This window comes from Microtus oregoni, unplaced genomic scaffold, assembly GCF_018167655.1.
Source record: "Microtus oregoni isolate MIOR12 unplaced genomic scaffold, Mior012 000025F_ref0000491, whole genome shotgun sequence".
In the NCBI taxonomy this organism is placed as follows: domain Eukaryota; kingdom Metazoa; phylum Chordata; class Mammalia; order Rodentia; family Cricetidae; genus Microtus; species Microtus oregoni.
The window spans coordinates 10072052-10098572 of record NW_024543084.1 but is presented as its reverse complement, the minus strand read 5'-3'; the positions used below and the strand labels follow the sequence as shown (position 1 = coordinate 10098572).

Genomic DNA, 26521 nt, shown 5'->3' with positions numbered 1-26521 from the left:
CAGGTGTGTCAAGAGAGATGGGTGGGGCTGCAGGAGAAATGAGCCCACTTCTGTCTCCCTAGGCAAGGGCTGCCTTCCAAATTCTGGACTCCCAAATTCCTTTGGTTTTCCTGACTCAGGATTCTCCTGGCAGCTTCCAGTCAGCATTTAAGGCCCTTTTAGGCATCCCCCTGCTCTGGGAGCGAGCCTTCTAGGACAATAAAAGCTGGGGCTGTATCCTGTGTTACACTCACCATCCTTTTTTGGGATGGGAGGTGTTGTCCGGTCCAGATTCCACTGAACTTTGATTGCATAGGGACAAGGAAAGCATCTTGAATGCCCAGAGTTAGCCAGTTTGGCACAAGATGTCCAAGTCCAGCACCGAGGTGGAGAGATAACTGATCAAAGAGAACCACGTGAGAATCGCTGCGCGGGTACAATCATTGTACTGGGGTTCTGCACTTTTCCGGGTCACCATAGTTGGGCAGAGCCAGGAACCAAAGAGTGACCGTGGAATGTCTAGACGCGGGTTCCTTCTGGGGAGCGAGAGCACAATTTGTTCAGCAAGGCACTGGCCGTTTGGGGGAGTTCCCTTGGCGAGCCCCGAGCTCCCTTCTATAGAGGCTGCGGGCGCGAAGTCTCTATCCTTTAAGGTCAAGCGTTCCGGAAGTCACGACTAGGGGTGCCTGACCTCAGACATCCAGTTGCCTAAAGCCGAGACCAAACGGCTCCCAGGAGTGGGGCCCCAGACGCACCCAACGCCGTCAGGGCGCGACTTCTAAACTCCCGCTCCGGGAGTCCCCCAAACCTGACTTCAGTTGCTCCAGCCCACGGCTCCAGACCTAGCTCTGGGACAGACCTGGTTCCCGGGGCAGTTTCGCCTTTTCCTACACGGCCAGAATCTTCTCGGCTATTGAAATGCAAATCCTGGCCAAATGTCCCCCGAGGGAGGTGACACACGAAGCCTGATCCTTCCGCAGCCCAGCTCAAACTTTTGGTCTCTGTAAACTTTCGAACAAGAAGTAGTCCCTAACCGCCGATTCCCTGCACCCCTCCACGCTTCCTTGTCTTGCAGACCATAGGATCCTAGATCGGGACGTTCTCCCTAGCCCGAGAAGGCGCTGAGCCCACCAGGGCGCAGAGAGGGACAGGGCCAACGAAGGGTTTCAGAGTGCTCAGGAACCGGGGGCGGAGCGCAGTGGGATGGGGCGGGGCAGGGGCGGGTCCCCTCGGGGGCGGAGCGCACGCCAGTCCTGAACCTCACTAGTGCCTCGGCCGCGGGAGGGAGCGCAGGGGCGTGGGGCGCAGGGCGCGGGCGCTGAGCGCGGGTGCGAGCGCTGTGAAGGAACGAGCCGGGGTGCCTAGTAGGGCTGGGGAGACCCTGAGAACCCAGCGCCGCCCACCCGCCAGGAAAGAGAGGGCATCAGTGGGTGGACGCCCGCGGGATCGCTGGTGGTGCCCGTGTACGTCCGATCCCCGCCGGCCACCGCAAGAGGCCGCCGCCCCGGCAGCGGGCAGCCGGCGAGCAGGCATGCCGCGGCTTCTGGCGCCCTTGCTCTGCCTAACACTGCTGCCCGCGCTCGCCGCAAGAGGTAGGCGCCTGCGAGCCCGCAACTTCGCGCACCCTTCGGAAACTTCGGCTGCGCCCTGCGCGCGCCGTGGGTGGACGGGAGTGAGAGCACCAGCTGCCAGAGTTGGTAGCCGGTGCTGGCGGATGGACATGGGGACCTGGCGTCCTCGCATGGGGTGGTCCTTCTCTTCAGTCCCCCTTCCGGGTGAATTCGCTTTACCCAGAGCTCCCTAAGTCGTTGGAAGCTCAGTGTGGGGCTCTGGGGTTTCGGGGCCCGGGACCCGGGAGACTAAACCCTGGCTCGCTCTTGGGCAGCCGCGCCTGGGGCTCGCCGCGGGGGCGGACAGGCTGCCTGCGCCTGCTACTTTTCGATTTGAATCGAATCGGTTTTGGTTTCCTGTTGCTTCTTGGGACCATTATTTTCTTTCTTCTTCGCCTCTGGCCCGTGCTGGGGCGGATGTTGGGGCTCTGTGCTCGCCTTGCTTAACGCTGGGTGGGGGAGTTGTGCCCTGGATTCCCAGTCCCGGGTTTTGGGACCGCTGTCCCCTAGCGGGACTCAAACTTTCGAAGAGAGGCAATGTACTGGCGGCTTGCTGCCTAGGGTGGGGAGTGGGACAGACTCACTTTGGAAATTTGGGACCCCTGCGCGGGCAAAGACTGGAACCTGGGGGCGGGGGCGCTTATTTGCCTGCTGGCATCACCGAACGGGGACTTCTGAGGAGTCTTGTAGTGATCAACTACATCCGTCTCCCAGTAATTGGAGGAGAAAACTGCCTGCCCTTTTCTTAAAAGTGGGGTTTTATGTATCACTTCAGCTCGGCCCCCATATCGGGGCTTAATTTCGGCGCTTCTTAAGATTATGGTGGGAGGGACTTGTTTAAGATTCCCTCCTTCCCGAGACTAGGGTGGAATTCCTTCCAAGTGCGGGCTCTAAGACCCCCTCCTTGGATGCGGCGGGGGCTGCCCCTGGAGATGCCTGCGAACAGGTATTGGGTGTCGGAGGAGGCGGGGCAGGTCTCCGGGTGCGGCCCCGCTGCCCCAGGAGGCGGCCCTGGCGCGACAATGGGCCGCTCTGATTCCCGGGCCGGCGCTTTGTTGAAGGGCGGGGTGGCGGGCTCCGCAGCTGTCGCTTTTTCCCACGATCGGGGGAGCTGAGTGTGGCCGCCCCCTCCCTCCTACTGCCCCCTTGTATTTTGTGTTTGAACCGAGGCAAGGGTGGAGGCTGGTCGGGGGCTTTGCAGGACTTCTTAATCAACACCCACTTTTGGCTGGGTGTGTAAGAAGTTTGGGAGAATGTCCCAAGTCACTCAGTTCTTTCTATTGCTTTCCACTTCGACCCACTGTGACTGGGGCTGTACACCTGCCACCTAGCCAGCTTATCCCTTTTCCGTTTATTTCTGACTAAAACCGTGTGAGCCGAACCCGGATCCCGAAGGGTTGCCCAAAGTCCCCACCCCCACCTCCCGACTTCCAATAACCCTAGCACACAGCTCCATGGCAGTAGTCTCCTTCCACAATCTGGACCACGAGGAGTCGGCTGCCCAGATCCCAGACTGACCTCTCTCTTCTGACCCTTCCCCAGGCTTGAGATGCTCCCAGCCAAGTGGGACCTGCCTGAATGGAGGGAGGTGCGAAGTGGCCAACGGCACCGAAGCCTGTGTGTGAGTACCGCCCCTGAGGGGACCTGTTGCTTTTGTCAGAGCAGAGCCCCTTCCTTCTGGGGACAGAACACTGGGCCATTGTCTTCGGAAGACAGCCCAGAGGCTGAGTGCAGTCACGTGCTGACTTTTATTGGACAAAGTCTGGCAATTACTTAATCACCAGCAATTATGCCGCGTGTGGAGCTACTCTGGCCCCTGGAGGTTGGCACACTCCTTCATGGGCCCCCTCAGGCTCCTGGGAATCCATGGTACCCTAATTCTTATTTAAAATGCTTGAGAAACAGTTATTTTTGATGAGCAGTCTGGATCACTTACTGAGTCTGAGCCCCCGCCCCCTGTCATCTGGGAGCCCTCTTCTAGGCGGGAGAACACTAGGTAGGAAATTACCCTTTTTTTGTTTTGTTTGTTTCTAGTTTTTGCTTTCTTGAGACAGGGTCTCACTAAGTAGCTCTGGCTGTCCTGGAACTCATAATGTAGAGCCCTTTATTTATTTATTTTTTTGGGGTTTTTTTTAATATTTATTTATTTATTTATTTTTTAAAGGATTTATTTAACTTTATTTTATGTGCATTGGTGTGAAGGTGTCAGATCTTGTGGAACTGCATTTTCAGACAGTTGTGAGCCGCCATGTGGGTGCTGGGAATTGAACCCAGGTCCTCTGGAAGAACAGTCAGTGCTCTTAACCGCTGAGCCATCTCTCCAGCCCCTTTATTTATTTATTATGTATACAATATTCTGTCTGTGTATGTCTGTAGGCCAGAAGAGGGCACCAGACCCCATTACAGATGGTTTTGAGCCACCATGTGGTTGCTGGGAATTGAACTCAGGACCTTTGGAAGAGCAGACAATGCTCTTAACCTCTGAGCCATCTCTCCAGCCCATGTAGAGCCCTTTAATTCAGAGATCTGCCTGCCTCTGCCTCCCAAGTGCGAGCCACCATGAGCCAGTGGAAAATGCCTATTTTAAGACAAGACTCACTCACCCCTCCTTGCTTCTTGGGTTCAAGGTGAGGTTGGGAAAAGCTGGAATGGTCCTTGTTGGCACTGCTGCCTGGGTGGTGGGTGTGGGTAAGTGCTGGAGTCTGGTTTCTATCCTGGCAGCTGCAGTCCTACCTCCCCTCTCTATGCCAGAGCTCCGCAGCCTCAGGTCCTCAGCTGTGAAATGGGCGTGACTGGGGGTGGGGTGGGAAGGTCTGTTCCGAGCCAGAAAATCTTCTGGACCAGCCAGCCAGGGTAAGTCTCCACTGGGGCTAGGGCCAGTGCCCTTCAACTTGAGCTTCTCCCTGATGAGACCAGCGAGGTGCTGGAGGCCCAGGCCTCCCCTGGAGTCTGCAGACAGAAACGGCTCCAGCCTGCGTGGCGCGCCCTCATTCCATCTGCTGAAGGGCCCATCCCCTTGACAACGGGTGCTACTGCCTACAGTACCCAGCCTGTGGGCTGCAGCCCCACCTCCCTGGCCGGCCCGCCCTGTACTGAAGCCAATTAAGCAGGTCTGTGAGCAGTTTATTGGACAAAGCCGATTGTGCCTCTGTCCGACACTAATGAATGCGCACTACTTTTTTTTCTTTGCTTTTTTGGGGGGCCCCTTTCTCCCCCTGCAGAAGCCTCACGGACGCTTGATGCCCTAAATCTTATTTCCTTCCATTCAGAGGCCGACAGCTGGGATTCAGTAGAAGGGCAGCGGCTATTGTTGGGAGGCGATTAATGCTGTGTGATTAATTATGCGTGGCTTCCCAGAATGCACAACCCCCTTCCCCGCCACCGTGCTCCTTGCTCTGCCTGCCTGCCTGCTTCACTGGCAGGGCAGGACTGAAAGGCTTCTTATGCTTACTTCTTACTTCAGACGGAGGAAGGTGGGGGTAGTTTCTTCTTAGCCCCGCCAGGCAATGGGCACAGCCTGGCCTGCTACATGCCAGTCACTTGTGCCGCGCTATCTGGTGGAGTTGTGTGTGGGGTCCAGTCTGCTTGCTGCAATCCCAATAGCTTGTATCTTGTTATCTGTGTGAAGACCTTTCAAGCTGAAGGCAAACGGGAGCTGTACTTTCTCTCCCACCTCCCAAGCTTGGGGAAGCTGCTTGCAAGTACCTTGCAGTACAAGCCAGGCCACTGAGAGGATCATTGGTGCCAGGCCTTCTGTCTTGCGCTGGATCTTAAGGTCCTTCCTCCTTGGCGGAAAACTGGCCTGTTTGGCTCAGAGTTCCACGGAGTTCTGTCCACAGAGGCTCCATTGTGCTCACTTTGTAAGTCCAATGAGATGAGATAGATGTACTTGCTCACTTCTGGGCAACAGAGCGGGAGCCCAAGGCTACAGCTAGGCCCGGCTTGTGATGCACAGGTCTGGACACACTGTGTGGTTTAGGGGACTTCGCAGTCAATCCATGGAGGGGCCCAGCTCACGGTCTGGGCTTGGGTGCTTGAGGACACCTCTCCTCCCCTATTCCTTGGTGGCTTTTACCTTTCCACTCCTGTCCACTTCTTCAGATGGCCTCAGGAGGCCTACTCAAGAGTTGACCATAGCACTCACAGAGGGTCCACCTCTCCTGGCTGAGGAAAGGAAGCCTCCTCTTTTCCTCAAGGGCAAACTTGGAGCCTGTAGGCCTCTGTCACACCTAGCCATGACCTCGAGTGGTTTTTGACGTCTGGTGCTGCCTACTCCAAGGAAGGCCTGAGAATGGAACCATAGGATGGTGAATTAGTACCTTGTAAATTATCTCTTCTACCCAAACAGAGAAATTTCCCCAGAAACTTCTGGACAGGGAGTTTCAGGACTTAGGATTGGAAAGTGAATCCTTTTGGTACCAAGGGCCTTCTGGAAAGGTCCAGTACCCCTGAGGTCTAGCTAGCCAGTGATCATATGGGAAAGGCCTGGGGTTACATCCTGTAGACTGAGCACAGTCTGGGTAGCTGCTGTGTGCTGTGGGGTATCAGAGACCCTTTGGGGAAGTTTGGGACTCACTGTGGCTTCCTTGTAGATCCAATGTGTGCTGAGGAGGAAGGCTGAACAAGAGCTGTCATTTGAAGCGGGGTGAGGAGGAGGTACCTATACACTTGGGTAAACATGAATTTACTGATCAAAAAGGGGGTGTAGACTCTGAGCTGAGGGAGCGCAAGAATAGTGTTAGGGCGACTAAGAGACCCCCGTCACTGGGGGCAAAGTCCAATGTGATGAGGACATCTTTTAAATGCATTTAGAAACCTGATGAACTAGCCAGAGAAGCTTGAGCTGATGGATGATAATCTTGGGGTGCCCTACAGTTGAGAAATGACTTCAGTCACGCCATCTTTAAATCGGGGCAGATGCAGGGTTGATGGATCGGTGGTGCCTCAGGACTGAGTAGGAACTGTGAGTGGTGGACACTGTAGAATGTCGGGGTCCTTCACATGCTGTCCTGGTGAGCTCATAGGGCTGCTTTCAAGGGCCTCGTTCTCCTATAGTAAGTTGGTTAATGAATGAATTCGCCATCCCAAAAGTACTGTCTGGTGGGCCTGTTTGTATTTGGTTCTGAGGTGGCTACAGTTGTCAGCTCCTTTGGTTTCCTTTTTTTGGACTTTCTCTGTCTGTGCTCTCACAGCAGGCATATGCATGGAGGTCAGAGGACAACTTTTACGAGTCAGCGTGAGGTCTGGGGATCAAACTCAGGCAGTCAGGCTTGTATAGTAACTGTCTTTTCCCTCTGCGCCATCTTGCCACTTCTTCAGACACCTTAAAGCAACTCCTGTTTTCTGAGCTCTACACCAGGTATAGCCCAGAACTGGCCAGGACCACTCAGGATTAAGAGAGTCATTCAGCATGGGTGTGACATATAGCAGGTGGGCCTGCCCCACCATGGCCTGCCAGGACTCTCAGTTGGTCGGTCAGACCAGCCATGCTTGGCCCTGAGTGTCTCAGCTGATGCTGTGTTATGGTCACATCCCCGGCCCATCACTTCCCGCCTGTTTGGCGAGGAAACGGGTGAGGCAGGAAGTGATTGGTGGGCTGAGGAGGGACCCAGCAGAATGTCATATGTCTTCCGTCATCTGGCCTTGCTACAGTTCGGTTCCGTTGAGTCACTTGCCATCTCGGTTTGGTCCCATCCTCCCCAGGAGGAGAGCCGAAGCTGTCTCAGGCCTGCCTGTCTGTGCGGTGTCTTGTCTGGTCTTCAAGGACAGGAGGTTAGAAAAACAGGTGAAAAACAGCCTCCCAGCCTCACTTGTCATGGAACCTGTGGGGAGCCGTCCAGGTACCGGGACACCTGAGTAGAGGCGGGGTGTTCCGTGAAGTAAAGTGTCTCTGTGGGCAGCCCTGCCTCTGGCCAGCAGCCAACAGTTTTTCCACTGAAGGAATAATAATAATGCTAAAAAGGAGAGAGACCGAGAGCAAGCTGTGACCTCAGCAGGAAGAGGGTGGGGTAGGGCAGACAGGAGAGTCCTCTTTCAAGGAGCTGAGCACGGTGTAGATAAGCAGGGCCGGCAGCTGCAGTCCCCAGAAACTGGGTGGTAGAGGGGTTTCCGCAGGGTTTCATGGCCAGTGTCAAAGATGGAAACTCCACAGGGGAAGAAGATGGCTCTGGTCCTCATCCCTGCCCCCTGTGGTGGGGTAGTGCACTGGCGTTCAGAAGACCCAGATGGCAGTGGCAGCCTGGGCTGAGGGGTTGGCCCCTATCGTGTGCGGAGGGACATGCTTGTGTCTCAGCTATAAATAGTGAGAGGATGTGGCTTCGCAGGCGAGTGGAGTCCACGCTGCTTTCCTGAAAAACGTGAAGGTAGCAGCCCTTGCAGAGCCGGGGCTGCCGTGATCAGCCCCGGAAACTTGGTGGCAGTGAGCCGGGTTTTCCCTGAAGGCCTGGCCCATCCTGTGTGTTTCATCTCCAGTTTATAGGTGGGAAAAACTGAAGCTAAGGGTGAAGAGGGTGGGGGGGTGGAGGACCCAAGGCCAGCTTGCATCAGCTTTCACCTTCATGTGCAGGCGTATCCAGAACTTTCCAGGCCTTTCCCAGAGGCCGAGGGGAATCATCACCAGCTTTAACGAGCGGCTGGCTTCAGGGCATCGTTGTGACTACGTCAGGATGTGTCTGATCCCCCTTGTTTCCCAGGCAGGGCACACCCTGGCACCTGCCGACTGGAAGACACAGACCAGCTGGCTGTGGTAAACTGTACTCAAGTCTCAGTTTACCCCCCGTGCATGGGAGGGCCCCATAACCTCTTTTCTGCTGCATCTAGGCTGGGCTCAGGGATAACCTACAGGTGTAAGAATGGCTGTTGCAGGTAGCATTACCTAGGACTGAAAAGTAGCCGTGTGGCAGGGCCAGTTCTGCAAGCTGGGGCATATTTTGGCCTCGGGCTGGGGACACCCCTACTGGAGAAGAGAGTGATTGTCAGGGTGGGAGGGCAGGGGATGTCTTTCTTGTGGCCTCACCCTGCCCTCTCTTGCTGACCCAGAGCCCAGGGTTTTAGGACCAATTTGGGAGATGGGGCTTTGGGGTGGCGGATTTACATGCTTTGTAAAATGCGCCATTTGAGCCATGGAGCCATGGAAAGTACACAGAACAGCATGCTTAGTAGAGGCGTGGGTTGCACAACCGGCACACCTATCCAGTTCCAGGCTTGTAATCACCCAGAGGCAGCCGCTTGCCAGCTCCCCTCTCCTCCCTGGCATCTACTGAGCTGCCCTCTGACCCTGAGCCTTTGCTGTTCCATTTCCTGTGAATGAAGTTACCCAGTCTGTGACCACTGAGTGCTGCTTTCTGAACGTGGAAGATGTCAGGGTCTCTCTGTGCCACTGTGGGTGCCAGCTCTGCCCTCCTCTAATTATAGATTCAGCTTCTGGTACCGTCAGGATGAGCCCTGTTATGAGTCCTGACGAGTCCTACAGGGACCAGAATGTACGTCTCTGGGCCTGTGTTGCCACCTGGGGCTGTAGGGGAGTGGGGCCTAGCATGCTCCCATGTGAGTCTGATAATGGCCTACAGTACCCAAGGCCCCACATTTCCCAGTGTGCATGGCAGACTCTCAGCCACCTCATCTTGCTTTCCCACGGCCATCTAGCCGCTTGGCCTCTTACAACCTGAAGGGAGACTTAGTGAGGTCAGTGTGCCCAGTGCAGGCCAACCGAGGCAGTGGATTTTTGCTGAGCGCTTAGTATATGCTGGACCCTAGGATTTAGGGCAGGCAAGGCAGCCACCCTACTTAGGCACACAGCTATGAGGAGATGGGAAACCAGGGTAGGTGGGCTGCTGGGGTCAAACTTAGTCTTCAAAGGGTAAAGCTTGGGGAATACCTTGTCTGAGTGTGCTAGGCCTTTCGTAGCTTTGGGTGAGGCCCACCGCAGGGTGGCATCTATGGTAGCCTGGATGGACCAGCAGTCGGGGGAGCCATAGCCAGCTGGGGCAGTGTGCAGTGTATTGGGGACGGCAGGGAGGGAAGCTCTAGCCCTGCCTCCCATTGGCCTATGCTGTGGTTTCCCCTCCATGGACTGGGACCTTTGAGAGGACCTGCCAGTCACTCACAAGCACTTTCTGTTCCCTAGGAGGAGAACCAAACTCTGTAAAAGGAAAGAGCTCGGTGCTTACCTTAGACGTAGAGACTACTCCCTCAGTTGCCCCTGGGGCTCAGAGAGGTGTAATATCTCCTGCAGGACTGTCTCCCTAGCTAGCACAAGTGGGAGTTTGACCATCCAGACCTCTAAGTGTCGCCAGTGCAGGGGAGAGGAGTAATTGAATGGACTTGGAATTTGAGGGCTGCTTTCTCAGTGTCCCTGAGACCTACAGGATTCTAGAAGTAGAAGCCTCTTCCCCTAGGACCTCACTTCCGGACCGCGCCTTTCTGTTACATCTCTTCCCTCCAGCAGCTCCTGGGCCAGAAGTGCTCTGGATAGGTGGTCCTCCCAACTTTCCCCTGTGCTCCTGTAATGTACACTCTAGAATGAATTAGCTAGACTAATTCTTTTCTTCCTGCCCCCCTCCCCCCCCGCCTTTTTAAAGCAGTTTCTTTATATGGTACCCACCAGGTGAGTTTCATCCACTCCTGAGGCACAGGTAGGGAATGACTGTCACCTGTTGTGGAACGAGGCCAAATGCTGGTTGCAGCCTTGCCCTAACAGGCAGATAAGAAGGGTTGTCATTGGACTTGTGTTGGCTTATCCTACCACCTGGCTGGGTGTCCCTGGTGCGACTGACGTGCTTAAAGTGCTTGTCCTTCTGAGCTAAGTAAATGAGCCCCTTGTCATCTGTCGACACTGCTAATTTGCTGAACAAATTCTACCACAGGTAATGCCAGAGGCCAGTCTGCCCCCAAGCCCTAGCACAGGCCTGAGGAGGCAGAGCCCGCCGCAAGCGCTGTCAGTCTTGTGCCTGTCAATCTTGTGCAAGCAGCCCTGCCCCATGCAACTAGCTGAGGACTTGAGAGGTGGCCACATCTACTGCCAAGAGTCCTTAGGCCTGAGCAGGGGGACGAAGAGCTGTCTTCCCAAGATGATACCCAGGCACCGAGGCCGTAGTTTGGCTCTGGGCCTCCTGCCTTAACACCACATGTGGGTCACCCTGCATGAATCACAGCCCAGCCACAGGGAGGCCAGGGAGCCGCAGGCAGCATGGAGGCCACTGGCTTTCCTAGAGAAACATCTGTGTTTAATCAAGTTCAGGAAGAAAGCTGGGCGGCAGCCCGCTCCCTGGAGCAGGTTTTCCCACGGCCCAGAATCACGCGTGTGTGACCCTGTTTTTTTTTCGTGTGTGTGTGTGTGTGTGTGTGTGTGTGTGCGCGCGCGTGCGCGCTCATGTACAGGAGGGTACTTGGGGATGGGAGGAGACAAAGTTGACAGCAGCTTTCTTTCCTTCACCGTGCTCCACTTCCATTTTTTTGTGGAGGGTCTCTCACTGAATCTGAAGCTCATCAGTTCAGCCAGCCAGACGGTCACTCATCTTCAGGGGTCCTTCTCCTATCTCCTCTCCTTGGAAGGCTGGGGCGACACTACAGGAACATGCCATCACACCCACATTTTTACCTGGGTTCTGGGGATTTGAACTTAGGTCCTTGTGCTTGCACAGCAGGTGCTTTGCCTACCGATTCAACGTTCTGGGTGTTTGTGTGTGTTCATATATGTATGTGTGTGTGTTTGACATGTGTGTGGAGGTCAGAGGTCAACCCTGTGTGTCTTCTATTGCACCCCATCTTACTTTTGAGCTCACTGATTCGGCTAGACTGGCTAGCCGACAAGTCCCAAGGATCCTCCTGCCTCCTCCTCCCCAGTGCTGGTGCACCACCATTCTTGGCTGATACAGGTGCTGAGAATTGACCTTAAGTTGTCATGCTTGCTCAGCAAACACTTTCCGGACGGAGCCAGTGCCCCAGTGTCTCGCAGGTAGAGCTCTTGGTGTGCAGTGTCCCCTATTGTAGACCATGTATCCATAGGCTAGATCCCAGAGATACCCCAGGGGAAGCAGCTCACACTCCGGGCTCCCAGGGCCGATGCTCTGCTTAAGGAGAAATGTGGGTGGTAGACTCTGGAAAGATCACCCAGGCCTGAACAGCAGCAGCTTGGGCCTCGGGCTTGGGGACCTGCCTCCTACCATTTCCTCTCAGTTTTGGTTCTTAGTGAGCGGAAACAGCACAGTTACTGGAAATGAGAGGTTTGAGTGAAAGCGGGGCTTCCAGGGTTTGTGCTTTGCCCTGAGGTGGCTGGGGTAGGGGCAGGCGCTGCCTGTGTGCCTGACCCGCTGCTGCACCATGGACCTCTGTTTCTTGTCTGGGTCTGGTGGAACATGACTTCTAGGGGTCCCGTGATGTGGGGCTTTCCTCCCTTCCTTCCTCTTCTCAGGGTCAGACGAGGATGACCTCAGCTCTGTCTCAGAGCCTGACAGTCGAGACCAGGTGGGGCTGTCAGCAGGGACTATGATATGACAGGTCAGGCCGTGGCTGTATTCTGTCTTCATGGTCCAGAGACTGGCCCAGTCTGTGGTGTTGGCAACTGAGTTAAGCTAGGCAGTCTAGTCAGATGGACTGGGGCAGGCCTGGGCCAGGTGGGTAGCCCTAGGTTGCTAAGACCTGGCTCACAGTTCTCAGAAACCACGATGCAGGCTGGACACACACACACAGCCCACGTACTCTGGACTTGGCCTCTAAGCCAGCGTGTAACCTTCTAGCATCCTGTTCCGTTAGCATGTGTCTGGTCAAAGCTCAGAATGAGGATGTTTCCTTCACAGTGGTGCCTGCAGCTACATTCTCACACTTCCTTTTCATCAGACAGGACCATCTCCTTGGGGTGAGTGGAGGATCCCATGGGGCTTCTGATGCTAAAGGTGCTGGCTGGCCTCACTGCTGTGTATTGGACGTTGTTGTCTTTGCGGTCTCTGGGGTCTCACTTTGAGATCCCCGTGTGTTGTCATGAGGCTACAGAAAGTGCCAGGTTGACCTTGGACTGCTCTGACTTAATGGAGCATGTTCTTTTTGTTTTGTTCAACCCCGACTAAGGCTTTGAGGGTTCACAGGATGTCAGTGAACTTATGTTTGAGAATAGGCCAGGCAAGCTGGTGTGATGGCTCAGCCATTAAAAGCGAGGCTCACAACCACAATATAAGAGAAAAGGCCAGGCATGGGGTATCAGTGTCCACTGGAATTGAGGGTCCAGAACCTACAAGCCCAAAGCTTGCCCTAGCCCAGCTGAACTGGGACACCTCAGATCCCCTACAGATTCCTCCCAGAGTGCCCGCTCTTCCCTGGGCCTCTTCTAGAGCAGAATACACGCAAGTGGCTCTCCCTGTCTTCCAGAGTTTACTGTGTCCTGAGGCGGAATGAGAGTTTCTTATGGAGAGCTGGTACACTGTGAGACTTTCTGTGATCAGGATTGGGATTAGACCTAGCCGTCCGCTGGGGTGTGGGGACCTCCCTGGCAGGGGAGCTCTTTCTTGTTGGAAAACATTTGGCTGGGGTGGGAGCTGCTGAGTTTTGAAGGGTGGGGGTGACCTCTGGGGACCCTACCAAAGCTGCAGTCTGCACTTCAGCCAGTCATCTGAAGGATTCACTGAAGCAGGTTTCCTGGGAGCTCCGGGAAGAATGCAGCCGAGGCCTGTCTCTCTTTGTCTGCCCAGCAGCCAGTGGCTCTGCCCCAGTGGGTAGCTGGACATGGGTTTCACTGCCGTGTCTTCAGTGCCCACGGTTGGGAAGGATAGCCACAGGGATGGCATGAGACGACCCTTCTATAGGGAGGGTCTTGAGGGGTTTGGGGAAGCTAGGAGTTTTGAGGTTTCCCTTGCAGTGGCAAGTACCTCTCAGTTCCTGGGTGTCTCCCTAAGAGCCCTGCCCCCTTCCTACCAATTTTGTTGCAGCCAGACTCCACCTCCTTTCTTTCTGGGAGATCAGGTGATCAAGCCACAATCTAGACTGAGGGATGAGGCAGCTTGGGGCACGGGGCACCTCTGCCTCTTTCCCTAGAAGCCTCTGCTACTCTGCCCTGCCTGTGACTGTTCTCTGAGCCAAGGCTGGTCTGCCATGGGTGACAGGAATTAAGCACTATAGAACTGTGCATGTGTGTGCAGAGCCTGCTGGGCCTTTGTCTTCCCATCTGTAAAATGGACCTAGCTACCTCTAGGACTGGAGTAAGGGTCTAGTGAGGTGAAGCTTCTACATTCCAAGGACCAGTTTAGCCAAGAGGGAGTGTGTCCTCTCTTTTGGACCTGGGAAGGAAAACAGGGTAGCCCCTGAGCAGCCCCCTTCACCATCTTTATATTTACTTAGGAAAGCAGCGATGGGCAGGGGCATAGAGTTCAGTGTGCGGCATCTGGCTTCACCTCACTCTGGACGAAGCTCTTCTCTCATTGCTTAACCTGAGCAGGTACAGGGTTGAGCTCCATCCTGTACAGACCAGAGAGGCCTGTAGTTGTTGCCTGTGGCTCTCCCTGGCCTTTCTTGATACTGCTGCACACACAATACTTGTCCTTGTGAGTCCCCAGGACCACTCAGAATGGGTGGCAGGCATTGTGGAGTACCAAAGGAAGACAGATTCCTGGCCTTTGCCTGAAACTTGAGGCTCTCTGTGTTTTGGGAAGATGAAGCAGGAAACTGTCCTCAGTGGAAGCAGGAGCTTAAGCAGGTGTTTTTCACACCCTAACAGTGACCTCTGCTTCCTGGTGACCCCAGTTTGCCGGGTGATGCTTTCACCAGTGGTAGAAGGGGCAGGTTGGGTGGAGTCTCCCACCCTTGCTCCCATGGGTCTCCACTTCCCACAGATCAACTCCAGGAAATTATTTGATTGCCCCTCCCCCAGGAAGCTTTTGGTCCCCTCAAAGGGGCCTTCACAGGCAGCAGCCAGGGGCATTGTTTTCCCTATGGTGGGAAAGGTGGCTTCCCTGGAGGGCAGGTTCCAACCTCAACTGTCTCCCACACAAAGGGCTTTCCTGCGCCAGGCCAGGAAGCGGGTGCTTTTCCTGAGCTTCCTTTTCCAGCATATTTTAAACCACCCAAGGATGCAACTGGGGGGAAAGATTTGAAGACAAAAGCGCTGAGCATGCTGGGAGTGGCTCTCTGAGCTGGAAAGCCTGGACCCTGGCCTCAGTCCTGGCTGGCACCTGTAGCCACCTGCAGACGCGCCACACCTGCCCCAGCCCTGACCCCCCTCTGTCCAGGCAGCTTGAGCAGCAGCTGATGTTTGGGGCAGGAGAGTCTACCTAGCCACGGCCCTTACTGTCCTCTCACCTTTCTGCTGCTCTGGCCACCAGTGGGTGACAGGGCCTCGGGGCCAGGGAGGAGACAACAGTTCAGTTATTCCCGCCTGCCGCCCCTGCCAGGACAGGTGCAGCCACAGGTGCAGGCTATAAGTAGCAGTATTGCTGCTCCCATTAGGGGCAAGGCTACCAGTGCCCTGGGCTACGTGGGTACCCACATGCTTGTACACCTCATCCAGCCAGGGTGGGGGAGGAAACTTGGTTGTGGGTATAAAGGCAAGAGACCGTGAGGATGAAGGGGGCTGTTCCCACCCTTGTGCTCTAAATGATTTTCAGATAAGTGTTTGGATTCAGGCAGGTTTGGTAGGAAGCTGGAGTCTTGTATGTTCTTTGCCCTGAGGGCTGTGGGGAAGCGAAGGGATAGGGCTGTGGTTTGTAGGTGTCTCCTGTCTTTTGGACAAGGGAGAGTGCCCGAGAGTCAGCAGGTCACTGAGCCACTGCTCAGTCTTCTGCAAGGCACTGGGATTTGGGGGGACTTGGATTGGCCTGTGCTCAGGGAAGAGCTGAGGTCTCAGAACCTCTCTCCTGCTCCCAGAAGCCTTTGCCAAGCATGGGGCTGGGACTATTGACCCTATGAAAACCCTACAGGGTGGGCTGTTTGAGTAAGAGGTGGTTCTGATTTGGACCCACTGTGGGAAGGTCAGCAGGCAGGCAGCCATCCTCACTGTGTTTCAGCTGAACAGACCAAAGTCAGGCTCAGGGAGGGATCTACATTTCTACACGGAACCCTTCCTGAGGTACAAGAGCATGGCCACTACTTGTTGAGTGAGAGCTTGCAGAAGAAGGGTCTTGGCTATATTTGGGTAGCTCTAGACACAGGCAAAAAAGATTAAAGTGAAGACAGGGGCTCCCTCCACCACCACCACCCGGTGCCAGACACTCTCAGTGGTGTGAGCGACCAAGGTATACAGTAATTCTCTGTGTGGGGAGGCCACCCTCTGGTTGGGGAGGTGTACATTCTGGGCTCAGGGCTTCAGATGCCTCCCTGCAGACTCCTGGCCCCAGAGAAGAGTAAGCAAGGATCTTGGTGCTCAGATAGGGACCTATGGTGCCTTCCAGTCCTCAGAGGGGTATGCTTACCTGGACAATGAAATGTGCCCCCCCCCCAAGGGACAGGACTGCACCTTTGAGAATCAAACCAGCCCGAGAGCCCTCAGCATCTTGGGTCTGCTGGTGCCTGCTGCAAGGGTCCACCTTCAACAACCACCCTGCCCCACGCATACATCCACACCCACGCACACACAGAGCTCTTCTGTGAAACTGAGGCTACACTTGCGTGTAGCAGCTAAAGCAGAGCTGGGAGGGTCCCACAAGCCCCACCCCCTACTGGAAGTGCTTTCTCACCCAAAGGTTTCTCTGGCCGCTAGGTTCTTGGAAGCCAATGAAGGGTCCCCCAGCATTGAGACCCTCCACTCAGCCATCTGAGCTCTAATAGATCCTCTACTCCTTTCCCCAGCCTGCTTGACCATAAACCCATCAAGAGCAAGAGCTAAGAAACTCCTACCACAGTCCCTCTGCCCCCTCCTCATTTTGGGGTGGAGGAGCCGTCATCTGTCCCCTGGGGGCGGCAGATGGCCGCATAGTTTGGAAAGGAAAACAGCACAATTTTGAATTAGTCCCGGGTGAGAGGCCACAGCAACATCTGCCTCCGGATGCTTTGGGGAGTCGCATTTCTATGGAGCAGCAGCGCGGCCAGGGAGGTGGGAGGCAGCGCAGTGGAAATACTGAAGCCGCCAACAAAACTGCAGGCAGCAGTTGGGGATGACAGGCACAGGGGCCACTTGTACTCCTCTGCATCTGCGGAAGCCCGCCCCCTTCCTGGGCAGCCAGCCACGGTGGCACAGGTCACACCTCAGGCCTTGGAGTGTGCTGCCTAGAAGAGGTGAGGTGGAGAAGTAGGTGCCCTGAGGAGACCTCAAGAAGGAAGTAAGGAGAGGGTGCACCTGCCGTGGCCAGGTTCCGGCTGTGGGGAGCCTTGCGTGCCAAAGCATTGCAGAGCGCAGGCAGCTCTTCTCTTGCTGACAGATCAGGCTCCTGCCCTGAGGAAGTCCTACCTTTCAGTCCTGGGAGGGTCCTTCTGCTACACGGATAGGAGGTGACTCTGGGGAAGCAGAGGGGACATCCTGGGTCACTCAGGGAGGCTCTGGTCTGGTGCTCAGGGACTCCCCAGTGAGCGAGGCCACTGTTGGGTACAGCCTCCCATGCAGGGCTCAGGTGCCTCTTTGTTGCTCACATCCTCCTGTCAGCGCTGAGGACCAAATGGCCAGTGATGCTGGGGACTGTGGCATGGCTGCAGGGCCTCTTTTACCATCTCAGGGGCGTCTGTATGCTGTGAGGAGAGAATGTGACTAGGTGGTCGAGCGTGAGACAGGAAGGGCACAGACAGAGGAGACACGCGCCTTTAGCCTGCCCCCTTTCCTTCCCCAGCTGACCCTGAGCTAGACCCTGCCATCTGGTGCCAGGCATCTGAGGGACAGTCCCATCCAGGTACTTGCTGTAGTACGTTGGTGGTGGATGGTGGCCTCACCCTGGTAGGCCCAGCCAGGCAACATGCCTGCACTATGGTGTCCCCAAGCCCAGGGTGGCTTATCCGGTGGACAATGGGCCTTCTTAGCCACCGCATTCCCCCACGGAGGAGCTTCCCTGGCCACCAACTTCCCAGCTTCTGCCCCACCCGCTGGGGTTGGCATCTGGCCGCGCCCAGCAGGAGCAGCTGTCCCCTCCACAGACGCACCTGCTCCCTGCTGCCCTTTGTCCATGCTGCCGGTGCCTGATTTATTGGCCATATTTTCCCCCTTGCTGGTCCAGCAGAACCCAGCCGCGCTGACAAGTGTACATCCCGTTTAGGCGGGTTTCCCCCAGTCCTGCCATGGTGGTTTCTTTTCAGGGTGCTGTAGGGAATGCAGCCCATGTCTGGGGGCGGGGGAAGAGGGGTGTGAGCAGGTCTGGAGCCTTTGGCTACGTTCAGTGTCTTTACCTTAAGAAACCTAACCGGGGTTGCTTAAGGGCTGTAGACCCAGAATGGCATTGGGCTTACCCCATTTTCTCACCCAGGGAAATCTTCCCGCCTCTTGAAGCCTTGGTCTCACTGGCCAAGAGCTCCCCCCACTTCCCTAGTCTGCAGGGATGGGTGGATGGCAGCTCCATGGCTTTGAAGATGAAGCTCCCTCTGTCCCTCAACACCCCCTCCCCCGCAGCTTCACCAGTGGCTGGGAAAGAAAAAAAACCTTTTCTCCAAGTGGGCTGAGGCCAACTCTGCCTGACAAAGGGGCATTGATCCAGAGAGGAGGGCTGCTTCTAGGGGCCAGCCTCAGCCTGCAGATCCCAGGCTCCCAGGGGCCTCTCCAGCTGACTGGTAACTGGATCCATGAGTAGCCAAGGCAATGCCTGCCTCCTTTCCTCCCCAAGTGTGCTTCTGTCAGAGACTAGGTGCCACAGAGTAGCAGGTGTGGATCTCAGCGGCTGGGTACACTGGTGGGAGGTACCCTTCAGGGCTACCCCATGCAGGAGGAGCCAGATGGCCCCCCCTCCAGCACTTACACCAAACACACACTTCCCAATTTGTGCGGGAACTCTTGCAAAGGCTTGAGTTAACTCCCCGGGGGAGGAGGTGATTTGTTTTCTTTAAGCCAGTTGGTTTGAGACTTTTGGCTTCTGGCAACAGATGGTCGCCGGAGTGGCCATTTTGTGTCCTCCTTACCCAAGCCATGGACACAGATGAAAGGCTTCAGAGCAGACAGATGCCTCCCAGTATTCTGTGGAGATACCTGACCCCAGGCCCCACGCTGCCTCCAGCAGCTCTTAGTGGGAAGGTCTCTCCTGGGGCCAACTCTCACACAGAGGTTTGGTTATAAATAGCCGTTCAGAAGCAAGTGGAGACTAACAGGCTGGCACTGGAAGTGGGGATTGGGGCAGGTTACGGCCTCAGCTTTGGGTGCTTGGGGATCAAGGGGCAGTGTCTATGCTGGTGGGTAACCTCTGGAAAGCAGGATGCCTGTTGGCAGGGGCTGTGTCCACCCAGAACCTGGCTGTGACCCTGCCGTGGGGCTGTTTTGTCAGCCAGCACGTTCTGCCTCACAGCCTTTACCTCTGGGAAGAGCTTGGCCCTGCTGCTCCCAGAGCCTTCTCTGGGAGTGTGGGACCTGAAGGCGGGGCAGGAGTGGGGTCAGGGAATTTATGGCCCAGGCTCTGGGAGCAAGGCAGGCAGGTGGCTAAGGAGGCTCCTGTGGCTGGGGCGGTGGTGGACCTTGAGCTTGTCCCTTCAGGGAACCAGTGAGTCTAGGCATGAAGACAGGAAGCCCCACTTGTACGGAGATGGGGCATGCTCTCAGCCCACCAAAGTGCTGAGGAGAGCTATCCTTCGCTGCATTGTGTCCTCAGAGACTGGTAGTGGTGGTGCTGCTGCTGGATGCGTGGCACAGAGAACTTGTGTCTGGAAATTTAATTTGTCCCCCTGAGGGAGTGTCATTGCTGCCAGAGGTATGCTATGAGGAACCTGTGTCTGGGAGCTGAGCTGTAGAGAGTGGGCACCAGCCTGCATCCTGGCATAGCCCCCCTGGCTATGGGGCAGGAACTGAATAGGAAGAAAGCACATACACTCTCCAGTCTGCTCCGCTTCCCGCGTTTACTGTGCTATTGATGTTTGAAAGTCGAAGGAACCGTGAACTCTTTTATTGCCCAGATGATGCATATTCATGACAGAAGCTGGGAGAGAAAAAGCAGATCAGCCTCCCAAATGAGAGTTTCACGGAGTGCCCCCACCCCCACCCCCGGGGGCTCTGCTGGGCCTGCAGGGGCCCCTTCTCCATGGCTCACTCTATACTCACAAGTAGAGACCCATGGGTTTGAAATCTGCCTGGTTTGAAATTCAAGCTGGTCTTGTCTCTCCAGCCTGGCCCCAATTAACAGTTGCTATTATTTCTTTTTATTGAGGTGAAGTTCACTGACTATGTGAAAGTAGCCACTTTAAAGTGAGTGCCTCCGAGGTACTGGTGCGTGCTCCAGAGGTTTCATCACCTCGGAAACCTCTGCCCACCGAGCAGCTACTGCTCCTTGCTTCTAGAGCCTGATTCCAGTTGCACCTGCTACCCAGGGTGAGAAGAGCTGTGGCTAACAGAAAAGAAGGCTGGGGTGCTAACTGCCCTGTGTGTCTGTCAACAGCTGCAGCGGGGCCTTTGTGGGCCAACGATGCCAGGACCCCAATCCGTGCCTGAGCACACCCTGCAAGAATGCCGGGACATGCCATGTTGTGGACCATGGTGGCACTGTGGATTACGCCTGCAGCTGTCCCCTGGGTTTCTCTGGGCCCCTCTGCCTGACACCCCTGGACAATGCCTGCCTAGCCAACCCCTGCCGCAATGGGGGCACCTGTGACCTGCTCACTCTCACAGAATACAAGTGCCGCTGCCCCCCAGGATGGTCAGGTAAGGGCTGTGAGAAGGCTGTGAACCTCATGGCTGGGGCCAAACTTTCTCCGAAATAAGCAGGGATCTACTATCCTGAAAACTCTTGGGGTTCCTCAGGAACTCTGGTCCTTTCCAGCCCCGAACTGTCTGATATTTGGTTGCCAGAGCCCCAAACCCTCTGTTTCTGTGAGCAGAGGGGGAGTCCTCATGCAGCGCTGGTCTCACCCTCTCCATGCTGGGATGCTTTCAGCTGCCATTGGTTAGATATGTGGGGTCCAGGAGACAGCTAGTACAAATTTGGGGCTACCCATTCCTACTCCTGTCTCTGTTCTTGGGTGGTCACTTGGTCTCTTGTAATCCCCAGGCCTCTGTGTATAGAAAGATGTCTACATTTTGCATCAGGTACTAGGAAACACCCCTAGTTGGTGCCTCCATGATGTCCAAATTTGCCATGGAATCATAAGGGAGGCCCTGGCTACAGCTGACCCTCTTGCTTCCCCGCTCCAGGAAAGTCATGTCAGCAAGCCGACCCGTGTGCCTCCAACCCTTGTGCCAATGGTGGCCAGTGCCTACCCTTTGAGTCTTCATACATCTGTGGCTGCCCTCCTGGCTTCCATGGCCCCACCTGCAGGCAAGATGTTAACGAGTGCAGCCAGAACCCCGGGCTGTGTCGCCACGGAGGCACCTGCCACAATGAGTTCGGCTCCTACCGCTGTGCCTGCCGTGCCACCCATACGGGTCCCCACTGTGAACTGCCCTACGTGCCCTGCAGCCCCTCACCCTGCCAGAATGGGGGCACCTGCCGCCCTACGGGAGACACCACCCACGAGTGTGCCTGCCTGCCAGGTAGGTCCCATCTCAATATACTGGCCTATCTAGCCTGGATGTCCACACCCATGCGTGTTCTGCTGTCAAGCCAGAGGGGTACAGAAAAGGGATCATACCTTTTGTGGGGGAGAGCACAGAGGAAGTTTAGAGAAGGCCGGCCACAGAGAGCCTGGCGACCAGGGCATGGTTCTCAGGAGCAGGTGCCCATGAAGGAAGCCTCGGGTGTAGTGTAAGAGCATGTTAAGATAGAGGTATCAAAGCCAGGTGGCACTCTCAATGGCACTACACACTTAAGGCCCCATTGGTCCATTTCCATCTGACCCATCTGCTGAGATCCATCAGCTGGGTGCGTGAGCCCCAAGCCTTCTTTCTGCTAAGGGTGCCTTCCCCTGATATTTCCTTCATCCTGGAACTCCCCTGATTCTGGCTGCCTAGCACCCTGTCTATACCATGAGCCTCTTAGTGCTGGGGCCAACCTGCCTGTAAAGCCAGCTCGTGAGCTGCCGGGCATCTGCGTGTGAATCTGTATGTTGGAGGATCAACCTGTCACGGGCAGTCCCTGGGGTTTCCCCTGTCTCAGGGGATGGAAGTTGGTTAGTAGGGCCTTGAGGACCCGAGGGGCGGAGAATTGCTCATTACTTCCTCGGCAGTGTTCGTCCCTCTGGGCCTGCTGTTTCTGCAGGGGTGGAGCCTTTCTGCTAAGGATGGTAACTCAAAGGTTTGAGACCTCCTCTCATACCAGGAGGTTGAGAATGGGCTCAGGAAATAGGAATAGGTTTGGTTGCTAGAGGTAACCTCAGGCCACCCCACCCCCTTTGCAACCCTGGGGCCACACTACCCCCTGAAAAAGGGAAGTTCCCTTCTGCTCCGAGCTTGCAGAGCCAGCCTCAAGAGTCTGCGTGCAGACTCTGGCTTGTGCATTTCCTGAAAGTCGTTGGGCAAGCTTGGAGGTAACAGACAGCTGCCTACACATTCTGTGGCCAGCTAGGCTTTCTGGAGGGCTGGGACAGAATCTTCATGCTCAGTAGGCCCCAGAGCTCTGGGTTCAGATCCTCCTTGGTGGCCACATCAGACCTCAGGTGTTAGAACCTGTGTTGAGAGGCCAGGTCTATCATGGGGGCTGGGAGAAAACCACTTTGTCCAAGGAGCTTGTGCATGGCGCTGGCACCGATCCACCTTAGGCAGGGTGGGGTGGGTCAACTCAGGGTGTTGGGAGGTGGGCAGGAGGGAAGGAAGGGCTGGGTGGGGTCTGCTTACCCTGACTGGTGGGTCTTAGAGGTTGATGTGTTAGTGGCTGGGTCACCCCTAAAAGCAGGACACCCTGAAAAGCATGGAGACTTTCAGAGTAAGAAGAGGTGAGAATTGTTTGCCCAAATTGCTGAAGGGACTCAGTCAGGGCTCAGGTATACCCACCCTTTGGGCTCTCAGGTAACCTTGTCCCCTGAGGGGCACATGACCTAAGGAGATCTAGGGCACTAAGGTCCAGACTGAACTCAGCCCTGGGAGCTCTGGCTAGGGATTAAAGTGACTCTGGCTCATGGGTACCTTGCTGGGTCCCACCAGGCTCCCTTGTGCTCTCATAGGCCCTGTTTCCCTAGAGGATGCTGTATAGAGAAGGCTCCAGCCAGGCTGCATGTTGGACTTAAGCTCTCTTGTCCTCTCCCCTGAGTGAGATCATTCTGCACTGCTCAGGGCGCCTCCAGGCTCAGTTCTAGCCTGGAAACGTGGCTTGCCTTAGAATAAAGCCCTGCACAGGCAGGGAGTCAGGGTGTTTGGTCTCGCTGACCCCTAGGTGGGCGCTAGACTCCTGGTTGGCTCTTCCCCCTCCCAGACAAGCATTTGTTCTTCACTTTGGCTTTTCCCAGCCTCCAGCTTTTTGCTGTGGTGCAAGGTGGTGGGGTGGAGGGGGAATCTTTGAGGAGGAGCCAAACAGGTGGGTTCTCCAAGGGCAAGAGGGGTTCAAAGGCATCCTCGGAGAGGGTGTTAATTAGTAACCGGCTGCAGGTTTGGCTGTTGCCAGACTCGCCTTTCTGGGTTGATCATTGAACCGGCGGGAGTTGAGGAGATTAATAGCTAACTGGCTGCTCAGGAGGCCCTCATGAAGGCCACGCTGCAGGCCACACCTCGGGGCCCAGCCCCAGGCTAGATGAGCTGCTTTAGCCTGTGGAGGAGAGACAGGTGCCCTCACCGTGCTCTAGGGAAAATAGCTCACAGGTCCTGGTTCGGCAGGCCTGCCGGGGTCCCACGCCTAGGCCCTAGTGTCAACTCCAGCAGTTTTAAGTGTTCGTGCCTACCCCACTGATAGAGAACCCCAATGTGCAGTTTCCAGAAACACTGTTAGTAGTTTTATAGCAGAACCTTCTGGAACACTATGTTTCTGGATCCCTGTCTGTTTAGCCAGCTCTTTATACAGCGACTCTCTAGAAGGGAGCTGTCACCTGTCACCTGGACACGAGAGCAGGGAGGCCATGGAGGGATAGATAGATACCTTGTCCTGAGTAGTACACTGGGCCCAGTTAGAAACTGAAGACACTGGAGCCCAGCGGGGCTTCTCAGCTGACCCTTAAGGTCAGGTTGACCTGCTGGCCTCTGCCCCACAGGCTTTGCTGGCCAGAACTGTGAAGAAAATGTGGATGACTGTCCGGGAAACAACTGCAAGAATGGGGGTGCATGCGTGGATGGCGTGAATACCTATAATTGCCGCTGCCCACCGGAGTGGACAGGTGTGTACGTGGGACGTCTGTGGGACAGCCTTCCACTCATCTAACTGCACGCAGTGGAGTGGTAGGGAGGTCTGAACTCTGTTCCATGCTCGGGAAGCCCAGGCTGAGAGACCCAGGATGACAACTCCTGGACCTCCACTTAGAGTCAGCACAGCTCAGCATCAGCTGGTTCTTGTGGGCTATTAGCACACATCCAAAATCAGGTCCCCAGCACTGAGCCAGACAGAGGTCTAGCATTCTGGGCAAGCTACCCAGGGATGAACACAAAGCTGTTCTCAGGAGGATCACTAGTGTTAATGATAAATTAATGATAAACTAGGACTGATGGCCCTTTGGGCTGGAGAATGGGGTGCATGCTGGCTGCATAAGTCAGCTAGGAAGACTTCCTGGAGAGAGTGGCTTACAGTCCCACAGGCTAGGGCAGGGAGCTCAACACGTAGCATCTAATGAGGTTGATGGTCCTGTGGTCCTCCCAGGTCAGTCTGCACAGAGGATGCTCAGCACGTAGCATCCCCTGAGGCTGATGGTCCTGTGGTCCTCCCAGGTCAGTACTGCACAGAGGATGTGGATGAGTGTCAGCTGATGCCCAATGCCTGCCAGAATGGTGGAACCTGCCACAATACACATGGCGGCTACAACTGCGTGTGTGTCAATGGCTGGACCGGGGAAGACTGCAGTGAGAACATCGATGACTGTGCCAGTGCCGCCTGTTTCCAGGGTGCCACCTGCCACGACCGCGTGGCCTCCTTCTATTGCGAGTGTCCACATGGGCGCACGGGTGAGTGAGCGTGGAGTCTCCGAGGAGAAGGCAAGCTTGGTTGGCTTGTCAACCTTGGCTGCACACACCTGGGGCACTGCGGGTGAAATGGCAGGGACCAGCTTCACTCCAACATAGCTATAGGGCTGGGCACGTGGCTCAGCTGGTAGAGTGCTTGCCTGGCATGCACAAGGCCCTGGATTCAACTCTCAGTGCCACATCAGCTGTGTGGGTGGTGGTGGCATATGCCTATTGGTCTAACACTCAGGGAACAGTGGACCGAAAGTTCAAGGTCTTCTTTAGCTATATAGCAAACTTGAGTCCATCCTGGAATACGAGAGAGACCCTGTCTTAGAAAAGCACAACCAACCAAAAGACAAGACAAAACAAAACAAAAAAAGCAGATAAAGCTGTGGCTCTCATGACCAGGTAGACCTTGACAAGATACTTGCAGTGATCCAAGCATTATGGGATGTTATGGGTTGCTTGAATGAGTCACAGAGATTCATTTCAGGGTGTTGGGTGAGGATGAGCCAGCTGCAACAGCCAGTCAGTAGGGAAAAGCAATGAGCACTCATCACGGCTGCTCTGTCTAGGTCTGCTGTGCCACCTCAACGATGCGTGCATCAGCAACCCCTGCAACGAGGGATCCAACTGTGACACCAACCCTGTCAATGGCAAGGCCATCTGCACTTGCCCCTCCGGGTACACGGGGCCAGCCTGCAGCCAGGACGTGGATGAATGTGCTCTGGGTAGGTGCAGGTGACCTGTCCTGGAGATCCACCAGTTTGATGACATGGGCTGGGGCATTGCAGATGATCTGGAGGCCGGAAGGCCAGATCAACCCTCATCTCTGCCTCCCCCACCAGGTGCCAACCCCTGTGAGCATGCAGGCAAGTGCATCAACACTCTGGGTTCCTTTGAGTGCCAGTGTCTACAGGGCTACACGGGGCCCCGCTGTGAGATCGATGTCAATGAGTGTATCTCCAACCCGTGTCAGAATGATGCCACCTGCCTGGACCAGATTGGGGAGTTCCAGTGTATATGTATGCCGGGTATGTTTCTGCTGCCTCCTGCCCTGGGGGCTGCCAGGAGCAGGGAGCTGGAGACTGAGTCGAGGCTGGATAGCTTCGAGTAAGGCTTCTGTCTGGGTTGGCAGGCAGCACATGGGGAACTGAGACTAGGTGAACAGGACAAAGCAGAGCAGATACAGACCCGAACCCCAGTGGGCTGGCATACTAGGCCTGTGTGAGGGAGGGTCACTTCTGTCCCGTATCTTCAGTTGGGGGAGGGCTCTAGTAGGGCCTACTGAAGCCATCCTCAGTGTCACCATCTCCCGTCCACAGGTTATGAGGGTGTGTACTGTGAGATCAACACGGACGAGTGTGCCAGCAGCCCCTGCCTGCACAATGGCCACTGCATAGACAAGATCAACGAGTTCCTGTGTCAGTGCCCCAAAGGTGAGGCCACCTGCTTACCACAGGACCTGCGTCCTCTTGATCTCCTCCCAGACTACTCTGAGGGAGGACTTTGCCTTGTGAGTTGACCAGGATGTTTTTAGGTCTTCCTCAAAGGTGAAGACAGTAGGCAATTGAGCCCATGCTGAGATGTAGGGAGCCTGGCACCTGAAAACCTTTACTGAAGGAGGGAAGGATGATGAAGTGCAGTACCTCTGAGATAGGAGGGCCCAGCTGCCTGGCTCTCCCCATGTCTGCTTCTTGATGGTCGTGGGGAGTGAGGACATAGCATGGGGATCTGACTTAATAGGGATGGGAAGGACTTGGAGGAACTGAGATGGAGGGTGTCTTGCCTACCCCAGGACTGGACAAGGCCTTGGGCCTTCTGAGATGTTAATCAGCCATCCTAGACATGGTTGAGCCAGGGGAGCCCCATTCACAGCCTAGCG

At 55.6% G+C, this 26521-nt stretch overlaps 1 protein-coding gene across 1 annotated transcript in view; it reads left to right on the top strand.

Annotated features, from left to right (window-relative positions):
- Positions 1–1264: 1264 nt before the first annotated feature.
- The window catches only part of Notch1 (notch receptor 1), a 46651-nt gene continuing 21394 nt past the window's right edge, over positions 1265–26521 (top strand). The window contains exons 1-9 of the mRNA XM_041674453.1: positions 1265–1571; positions 3132–3210; positions 20063–20325; positions 20815–21153; positions 23736–23858; positions 24403–24636; positions 25212–25367; positions 25485–25670; positions 25962–26075. Of these exons, the coding sequence (XP_041530387.1) occupies positions 1511–1571; positions 3132–3210; positions 20063–20325; positions 20815–21153; positions 23736–23858; positions 24403–24636; positions 25212–25367; positions 25485–25670; positions 25962–26075 (1555 nt within the window). The 5' untranslated portion in view covers positions 1265–1510. The remainder of the gene's footprint in view (positions 1572–3131; positions 3211–20062; positions 20326–20814; positions 21154–23735; positions 23859–24402; positions 24637–25211; positions 25368–25484; positions 25671–25961; positions 26076–26521) is intronic.